The 10,000-nt window shown below is 37.4% G+C and overlaps 1 protein-coding gene across 1 annotated transcript in view; it reads left to right on the forward strand.

Moving 5' to 3' along the window:
• Positions 1-8,580, forward strand: part of TM9SF3 (transmembrane 9 superfamily protein member 3) — a 24,197-nt gene extending 15,617 nt beyond the window's left edge. The window contains exons 5-11 of the mRNA XM_027373767.2: positions 1-28; positions 1,292-1,458; positions 2,090-2,184; positions 3,905-4,035; positions 4,615-4,823; positions 5,515-5,745; positions 5,902-8,580. The exon at positions 1-28 is cut by the window's left edge and continues 104 nt beyond it. Coding sequence (XP_027229568.2) covers positions 1-28; positions 1,292-1,458; positions 2,090-2,184; positions 3,905-4,035; positions 4,615-4,823; positions 5,515-5,745; positions 5,902-6,046 — 1,006 coding nt within the window. The 3' untranslated portion in view covers positions 6,047-8,580. The remainder of the gene's footprint in view (positions 29-1,291; positions 1,459-2,089; positions 2,185-3,904; positions 4,036-4,614; positions 4,824-5,514; positions 5,746-5,901) is intronic.
• Positions 8,581-10,000: the final 1,420 nt, after the last annotated feature.

Here is a 10,000-nt window from a genome sequence, read left to right on the forward strand (position 1 = left end):
CTCCAAAGATGAGGAAATGGATGACATGGTGAGTGTAATTAGGATCTGGGGAAAGGGGAAAGGGGTAAAGGTATGCTCAGACTACCCATAGATTTGTGAAATCTAGCGTTTTTTAAAGGAATCTGCCCATCGATGGACTTAATCCACTGGACTTCACCCACGCGTTTGATGGGATTTGATGAATTCTCTCTTGTCATTTGATGGATGAATGGAAAAATTACATATGTTGAGAATCTATAGTATGCAAGGTATGCATATATTTTCATTTCAAAGCATAAGGATTATTATATATTTTACATTATTCAGTATTATTCATATTTAGTTTTACATCAATATTTACATTGAAATTTAAGCTAATATACAAATAAAAAGTAAAAAAAAAAAAAAAAAAAATGACCATGGATTCTCCTTTGACTGATGAATATAAACAAAAGCGTAGCTGTTAACTTCAAGTTGAAACCGCAGATCCTGTGAATATTCGAAATGTTGAATTCTGAAGCAATTTACTCCCTCCACCTAGAAAAGGTTTGAAAGGAAATGCTTTCGAACATAAAGCATCCATAGCGAGTTTCTGCAGTTTGTTTTGATGTCACGATTCCACTGGACAAAGCAGATGGTTCTTTTCACATTGTGAAAATCGCTGGGTTCCAGTGAAATTTATAGGTAGTGTGACTGTACCTTTAAGGTGGGGATGGCATGGTAGCTCAGGTAATGGTATAAAGGTTGAGAAGGTGGAGTGAGCCTATGTATAGTGTGTGAGGCTGGGAACCCAGTAGGGTCAAGTGGGGTCAAGTCCTGCAGCAGTCTAAGGTTAGGAAAGGCACCAACTTGGGGTAATGGCTTGATGTAAACAGTTTGTGACATAAAACCAGTTATCATCTTATTTGTAAGTATGTAAATTTCTTAAACGGTAGACTGGAGTGGACTGAAATTTGTGCTTAGTTCATGCCATCTTCACCTTTTCATCATCCTTTGGAGAAAGTGAATGGTGAAGAGAAAAATTTGGAGAGGGAGATGGTGGAGGAAGTAAAAGGGAAAAGGAAATTACAAAGTGAGGAAGAAAAGCACAAGAGTCAGAGTTGGAAGAGTAGAAAGATAATAATAAAAATGAGAAATGAAATAGGTTAGGTAGAGAAAAATAAGGAAAAGCTGAGGATGAGGAATAGGCTTAGGATATCAAGTATTATGAGGGAAGATGTAAAAGAAAATTATAAAAACAAAAAAATATACAAACTTCCTCTTTTGGAGAGACATGGAATCAACCTCAATCTCTGTCCCCACTTCCCCTCAGGAACGAGACCTTGGTGATGAGTATGGCTGGAAACAGGTCCATGGAGATGTCTTCCGCCCCCCATCGCACCCCATGCTCTTCTCAGCGCTTGTGGGCTCGGGCTACCAGATGCTTACCGTCACCTTCCTCGTCATCCTCCTTGCCATTGTTGGTGAACTGTATACAGAGTGAGTATGCATTGCCCTTGGGCTTTTGTGAGGATCCTCACTGGCCAGGATGTTTCTACATATGTAGTTGTCTAACTCGGGAAGTTTGAAATGATTATAAAGTAATGGATATGTAGAATAACAAATGCCCTTCCCATTAAATTAGTTTAAAAATTTCCCTCTGCAGTTGTAGCAAAAATGTGAAGGTTGAATTATTGTACCCTCTCAGTAGTTCATCTGATTTCAAGAAATGCATTGGAGGCAGTTGTCAGACCATTTGCTATTTTAAGTATATAGATATTAGATTAAGAATAAAACATTACAATATATAATATCAGAATGCAATTCTAGCATTATTTATTGTAATGTTTTATTCTATCCTTTCCTTCCCAAGGATAGTGGGATATGAGAGCAATGTTGTCTCTGTGTTGATTGAGCTTACTGAGAATGTAAGGTCTTGTTAGGGTTTAATTTGTTTGCTGTATAAATGATAATGTAAATGACCAAGAGTTATTACTAATATGGGTAACTGAAGAGGTAGGTATACCTGTATAAATATTTTATGTTAGGCCAACATATTTATACCAAAATAATTACTTTACACTACTTTGTTCACATATATTAATGTTCCCATCTTCCTATCAAAAATCAGACGAGGGTCTATGGTCAGCATTGCCATCTTCATCTATGCTGCCACATCACCTGTAAACGGTTACTTTGGAGGCTCATTATATGCGCGAATGGGAGGTGAGTGCTCTGTCTTTGGTCTATTGGTTTAGAAAAAGGAATGGAAATGTTTTTTGGGAACAGTGGAATGCCTCCTCTGTTCCATTTTTTCATTCCCATTCTTTTTTACCCTTTCTCCTGTCTTCCTGCTTAAGTGGACATCAGGATTTACAATGAATCCTGTCTCATCCCTAGGGGAAAAGACAGGAATCATTAAGCTTTACTAGAACTTTCCCATGACCTATAAGCCCTCCAAGTCGAGAGGTTACCCAAGAGCATTTTAGTAATTAGCACACTTACAGGATTGGACATTGGAAACTCTAGCTTACTGTTGTGAAGCATTTTTACTGTGATGCGTATGGGGGCTGTGTTCTGTGTTCCGGATGATGTTACGGTCCTTTCCTGGAGAAATCTGGGTAGACGGCTGGGTGATGTGAACGTGGCATCGAACAAAATGACTGCGGGCCGGGTAATGTGAACTTGCTGTCATGAGCGAAGGCTAGGGTGACAAAGACTCACCATGAGTGCACAAACCTCTTCATTTGGCGCTTAGAAGAGGGCTTTAGCATTATTCCCATTGATAAATGAATGTGGAATGTAAGGTGCGTAACCGTGACTGGAAGAGCACTGGCTCCAGGGAGGACACCATTTCCATGCTGCGCATCGTATTCCTGGCTGCTGTGACTGGCGGAGCAGGTTGTATTACAGAAAATTGAAAATTATGAGAAAATAAGATATATGACACAAATAATTTTTTTTTTTTCTTGCGCTGAGTTATTTACATAGAGAGATGATATGGAGCTTATGCAGGAAAAATAATCTATTAATGGAAAAAAAAAAAAAAAAAAAGTTTATACATACTAGATTTGTAAAAGCGAAGCTCAGAGTTTTGTTATTATTCATGAGTGTTGGCCCACTCCCACACCCAGCATATGCGCCGCATGCCCGAGATGTTGGCTACTTATGCAACCCACTGCCCATATTTTGGGCACTGTAATTTGTGTGAGACAACCGGATCCAACAGGTTAAGCTCTTAACCTTCTCACCTTGATATAAAATTCAGTATAGTAAACTAGATCTATAGATAGAAACAGGCTCATGTAATGCCTCTCAGGTTATTGGCCAGCTCACTGCAGTAATTATTATAGGACAAGCCAGAGCAGTGAGTACATAGAAAATGGGAATGAAATGCTCTCCCTGGGTTGCAGATCAAAGCTGGACAGCTAGGTTTGGCTACTTGATATCCATCCACTGCTATAAGCCAGCTCGTAAAATTTTTGTGCACCATAGTTCATGTATGATGTGATCCAATAAGCCTGACTGCCTGTTTGGCTGTTTAGATTAGAGGCATTATGGTCACCCCACCTCATAAGGTAAAAGCTAAGCCACTCCAGCAGCCCTTCATCTCCTACCTGCAAAGACAGGAATGTGCCCCATAAGGTCAAGGGGGAGGGTAAAGGATGACATACAACAATTATTCTTCTCAGATATGTGTGGTACATGATATGATAGACTGCAAAAGTAATTTTATCCATGAGTTGAATGGCTCTTCATTCATCTTGTGAACTTTTCATTCTTGAGGAGTCAAATGAAATTTAAGTGATTTTACTGAAAGGAAAAAGACATGACTCTGAATATTCATCCCAATGGTTACTTTTGTTAACATTTACTTGTACCATCATCATCATCCTTCTTCATATGCCATCATACCAGTCATTAACACCCCTCATTACCTCGACAGGGAAAGTTTGGATTCGGCAGATGATGATGTCAGCATTCATGCTGCCATCCCTAGTGTGTGGCACTGCTTTCTTCATCAACTTCATTGCTATCTACTACCATGCCTCCAGAGCCATTGCATTCACTATTATGGTAAGTCACTGGTTGGTGTGGTTCATGGTGAGATGGGTGCAAGTGAGAGAGATATAGATGGAAAGAGAAAACGTGATTGAGTGAGCAAGAAAGCAAGTGAAAGAGTGAATGAGAGAGTGAGTGACTGGGCATGTGTGTGCATGTATGTGCATATGCATGAGCATGTTTGCGTGTTTGTGTGTGTGTGCTTGTGTGTATGCTCATTAGTATGCGTGTGCATATGTGTGTGTTGGCATGCAAATTTGAGATAGTCACTTCTTCACTTCCTATACCAGTATTTATTGATAACTTGACTTAATATATTCCTCTTTTACTTTAATCTGCACCAGATATTCACAATACATTTTCAGGTATTTTTCTATCACACACTCACCTTAGGAAGTGCATGCAGTCCTGGCAAGTGAGTGAAAAGATGCCATTCATTGCCTTGCAGATGGTGGGTACACAGTGGGTGACTAGCTGTAAACTCTGACAGAGACATCGCTGTTAATGATGTCTTATCTGATGTGGGTTTCCCTAAGGGTATGTATTCTAACCCCCAATGTGCGTGACAAAAGTTTTTGTTGTTTGTCCATTCAGCTGGCCGTCATCTGTATCTGCACTTTCGTCATCCTCCCCCTCACCCTTGTGGGGACAGTGCTGGGCCGAAACCTGGCTGGGCAGCCCAACTACCCCTGCCGTATCAACGCAGTTCCACGGCCCATCCCTGAGAAGAAGTGGTTTATGGAGCCCTTGGTTATCATCCCTCTAGGGGGTATACTACCTTTTGGCTCCATTTTTATTGAAATGTGAGTGGTTGTCCTTTTTTTCATGTCTTTGTAAAATCCATTTTCTCTTTGGTTTTTGTTTATTTATTTTATTTTATTTAACTCTAGCTTTTTCATTATCTTGTTCCCTGTTTGTGTATTTGCTTATAGAATTTTTTCACAGATGGATTTCAATTTCAGACTTATGTGCTAAAAGCACAAAAGTTTACTCTGATGATGGTTATTTTTTTTAACATTGTCGTTAACCTTTTTATCATCAGTTTTATAATTAATGGTTCAACATTTTAAGGGCAGCGTGGGTAAATGCCCTGTACATGGCAAATTTAGGTTATTGATTTTGTTTACAAATGATTAGTTAGTAAAGAATCCCCCCTATTTACTTCTTTTCTTGAATTCTCAGAAAAAAATGCATATTTTGATTGTTTTTATAATTGGTAAAATTGATATGATTTTAATGATTATGTCAAAAATAATGCTAAATTTAATGATAGAAATATTAGAACTAATACCCCCCCCCCCCCCCAGTTCAAGGAATGGGGGTAAACCGTTGAGTTTAAATAAGTTTATCGATTGACTCCTTGATGACCAGGTGCTTGCAAAGCCATCTATGTATAAATACAACCAATGAAACAAATCTACAGTGGACTATTCATGAACCTGGCTGAGATGAGGATTACTACTCCTACTGTTACATAATTGTTTGTTTCCCCAGGTATTTCATCTTCACTTCCTTCTGGGCCTACAAGATTTACTATGTGTATGGCTTCATGTTGCTGGTGTTCCTGATTCTCCTAGTGGTGGTTGTATGTGTCACCATAGTGTGTGCGTACTTCTTGCTCAATGCAGAGGACTACCGGTGGCAGTGGACCAGCTTCTTAGCGGCTGCCTCTACTGCTGGCTATGTTTACCTCTATGCCACCTATTACTTCTTTTTCAAAACAAAGTAAGTGTTGCCTATGTTCTTGTATCTCTTTTCCTCTCTTTGACAAAATATAGATAAGAAGAAAAACTGTCTAGTATTACAACTTTGTAAAGAAATATTGTTGACTACCTCGTAAATGTTTTCTTTATAGATAACATATTTTTCTCTCTTCTTCAGGATGTATGGTTTCTTCCAGACCAGTTTTTATTTTGGCTACATGGCCCTATTCAGCGTCACTCTGGGCATAATGTGTGGCACCATTGGCTATGTAGGCACCAGCAAGTTTGTGCGAAAGATATATTCCACCGTTAAGATAGATTAAAGGAGGAGACTTGTGCGGTTGGTCGGTTTGTGACAGGACGACAGACTACTGCTTCATAAGGACAGACAATAGCATATCTCAGAAAAAGGCACTGTAGTATTCCCCATACATGCCAGAAAAAATTCCAGATAGCTGAAAAAAAAGTGAAAAAAAAAAGAAGAAAAAAGTACCGCACTTAAAAAAGAGAAAATTGGAAAGCCATGTGCCACACCAGTGTGAGGTGAGCCACTAGGAAAATAATTCCGTGAGGGGGTCGAGTCTAGCACAAAAACTTTCTACACGATCTGTGGCCTCATCTGTTAAGTCACCCGTGACACTGCGGAGAGGTTCTCTCCCCCCTTTACAATTGCGACGCCCTGATGTGATATTGAGAATGTAGTGTAGACAGAAAGTGTGTTTATCTTGGATCCTTTTAGAGAGAGAGAGAGAGAAAATTCCTTCAGCTTTAGGAGTCTGTTAACTTGTTAGTCTCAGACAATTTTTTATATAGAATACCCGCTACTGCAGCAAGTGACATTGAGTTGAAGGAGGATTCCTCTCCCTCCTCCCCTAGACACAAGCGCATCCTTTGGTGGGACAATATTACGAAGAGGAGATATTGCGTGAACTCCCCTAGAAGGCGTCCAGCAAGTGGGTATTAACATGGCTAGATTGTAGATTGACGTCCAGTTATATGGGTATATTGATTCCTTGTTTTCTTATTTTTCTGTTTTCTATTCTCTTTTTTTTTTTTTTCCTTCTTTTTTTCATTGATTAGAAGATGCATTCAATTACTAATAATAGTGTGGACTATATCAAGATCTTGATTTTTTTTATGCTTTTAGCATTGAAATATAAATGATTGTAAAAAAAAAGAAAAGATTAATCACGTGTTATTTATAACATGGCAGGAACTAAATGGAAATCTTGTTAGAAATATAGGAAGGAATAGTGGGGGAGAAATTTATTGCCATGGTTAAGTTTTATATACTGTTTACATATATATATATTTAATTTTATGTGTGGCATTAATTAATAAAGAGCCACTTCTCCTTATTTATTTGACATGATCATTGACATTGCTTTACCAGTGCTTAAGTTATAAAAGTTTGAAGCAAAACTTGTGTGTGTGTTTGTGCATCGGCTGTTGGTAACTGGTTGTAGATTATTTCTTTTTACAAATAAAAAAATGAAAAATAAAAATATTGACCACATTTCTGATCAGTGTGTCTGTCTGCAACAAACTGTTTGGACATTTTTCTTTCTTTTTTTTTTCCTCTCTCTTTATTTATATATACCTAATAGATATATATTTCTTGTTTATAAAGAGCAAACTTTACATCTTGAGCATTTTTTTCCCCTCCCCTCCCTTGAGTGAAAGTTTCTGAATTATATTGGAGTGGATCTGCACGGGCATCGGAGAAGGGTTGTGTTTTTACGCCCGGAAGTTTTAATGAAATGTTATGTCCTTCTGAGATAGTGCTGTCACCCGAGAAATACAAGTTTTGTAGGTAAATTGGTAAAGTTAGTAGTGTGTTATTTTTTATTTGAAAATTTTCTAGTTTTTGTTTCCTTTGTTTTTATTACTTGTTTTAGAAGGATGTATATTTATTTCTATGATTTATTTTTAGATGTTTTGTCAGCACAAATACTTGCTGCATTCCCAGGCAACATATTTTTCTCTATGCTGTTGTACATATAAGTATATCACATCAAAGATGCCTTCCTTTCGAGAGCGGAACATTGGGCTCTTTTTTTGTGATTAGTGTCAGGGTTATAAATGCAGTGAAGAGGAGAGCCAATGAAGCTGTGTTGTGCAAAGTGCCAGCACACACTAAAGTCACTGTATCCCTGGATCATAGTTTTGATAACTAGATTAATATATATATGCAGATTAATTCCGTGGTTTTTGCCTACCCCTCTTATATCTTGTGTGGCTTTACTCGCGGAGATGATTGGAAATCATTCATATTCAGGTTCATAATACTGTTTGTATGTCAAGTGGGTCACCTACAACTCCCCTTTCCTTTCCCCACCCCTGCCACCCACCACCATCCTTTCCACCTGAGAATGCCTGTGCTAAGAATCAAATTGATTCTCTTAAAGCTAGAAAATATTCTTCACTTTCATGAAAAAGTGAGTAAGCATGTGCTTGGGTGGTGTTTAGCAATAGGAAATGATGATGAAAGGGATGCATTGTTCCCTGTGTGCTTGATTGTAATGAGTATGCATATAGTAATTATTTTCTTTGCATGTTAAGATATTTTTGAGAAAGAAAAGATTCCCTCACCCCAACCCCACCCATCATCTTGAACAAAAGGAGTGATTGGTTGAGAGAGTGAATGTCATTTTTCCTTTTTTCATACCATATTCTCTGTGAAACTGATTGAAATTGGAGTGAACTAATTTGTCAATTCTTCCATGTTTCAGTGTAACTTGCTCTCCTTTTTCATGTGTTCATCTCCTCATCTGGCAGTTTTGATTCTGTGTGCAAGTTAAGCTAACATAAGATTCTTATACAGACAATGTATGTGCTGAATAAATCATTCCAGTAAGTTGCTTTATTACTGTGTCCTAGTAAAACATGTATGTTCATTTCTCTTTTTAGGGCTTTCAGTGGGTTATTTTTCACTTGTTTATTCTAGAAGTGAATGGTATGTGATTATAGATTTGATACTTTGTTCTATTATGGTGATTATTGTTGTTATTACATTTATATAGTTTTTCAATTGAGTAAAGAGATCATTCTTATTTTAGGAAGTTCTTATCCTGCCTTAAGTGTCACAATTCTCATTTGTTAAAGATTACTCTGAGCAAGACCAATAACCTTTGAGTGAAAAACACCTAATTTCTGGATTGTAGCTATAGCAATGACTGCCAGCTGTTGTAGGCAACCTATTGGGGCGTAAGCTGAGAACAGATTTCTAGTATTTGAGACAGCTGTCTACCACCCATGTTCTGGTTGTCATTGTTGGAATATCTGACTATTACCTTAGAATGGAAAATTTCCCTTTTCAAAATTCATTTGAAAAGTCTCTGTTGATATATGTACTGTATATCTGAGTATTTTTTTCCACAGAATTCAACATCCAGCTTCATGAACAGATCTTTATACATGTCAAAAAAGTTTTGATGGGAATAAGTAATTTTGATATGGAAAAAAATAGTGCTATTACAGAATGAAATAGGAAAATGAACTATTACTAACATATATTGAATATATTGCATTAGACTTTGAGTCATTCTCACTCATAATTTTGTAATGTTAAGTACTCAGAATATAGTTTTTGGTGAGCTTTTAATGAGAATTCCCGTGATTGCCTACTCCCCCCACTTTTAGAATTTTTTGGAGGGGGTAATTCCTGAATGTAGATAATTTTTGGTTATGCTTTTACAGAATTTGTAGGTGTGTTAAGCGGTGCTGCTCGTGTGATGATTAGACTTAAACCCTTAGATATTTAGTAACTTTCAACCCTCAGATAGGTACCTGACAAGTTCCTAATCCCGTCCACCCAAAATGTATTGTAATATTTCTATCTCCTTGGAACTGTATGCATCTGTCTGTCTATCATCTTTGCTTATAATTCTGGATCTGTTTGTCCATTCTGATTAGCGATCTATATATCTATCTACATACCTATCTATCTATCTATAAAGATACATAGATATAAAAAAATATAGTATTCAAAATTGTGTATTTATAAGGTGGATTTTTAAAAGTTAAATAATCTGGATTTGTGGAGATTATGAATCAACAGAAATTGCTTCCCATTTTAATAATACCAGCAATCTAACTGGAGAATATAATTAAAGGTCTACACCGGCACCAACAGAGCCAGCTTTGTCCAATGCAAATCTTTCACCGTGCACTTTCTATAATGTGGATTTGAAGGACAAGTAATTAGTAGAACATGCAGCTAACAGACTAGAAACTAAGGCATGAAAGGCAATTTTTTTTACAAACCTTGTATTTTT

This window comes from Penaeus vannamei, chromosome 29 (assembly GCF_042767895.1).
Source record: "Penaeus vannamei isolate JL-2024 chromosome 29, ASM4276789v1, whole genome shotgun sequence".
NCBI classification, from domain to species: domain Eukaryota; kingdom Metazoa; phylum Arthropoda; class Malacostraca; order Decapoda; family Penaeidae; genus Penaeus; species Penaeus vannamei.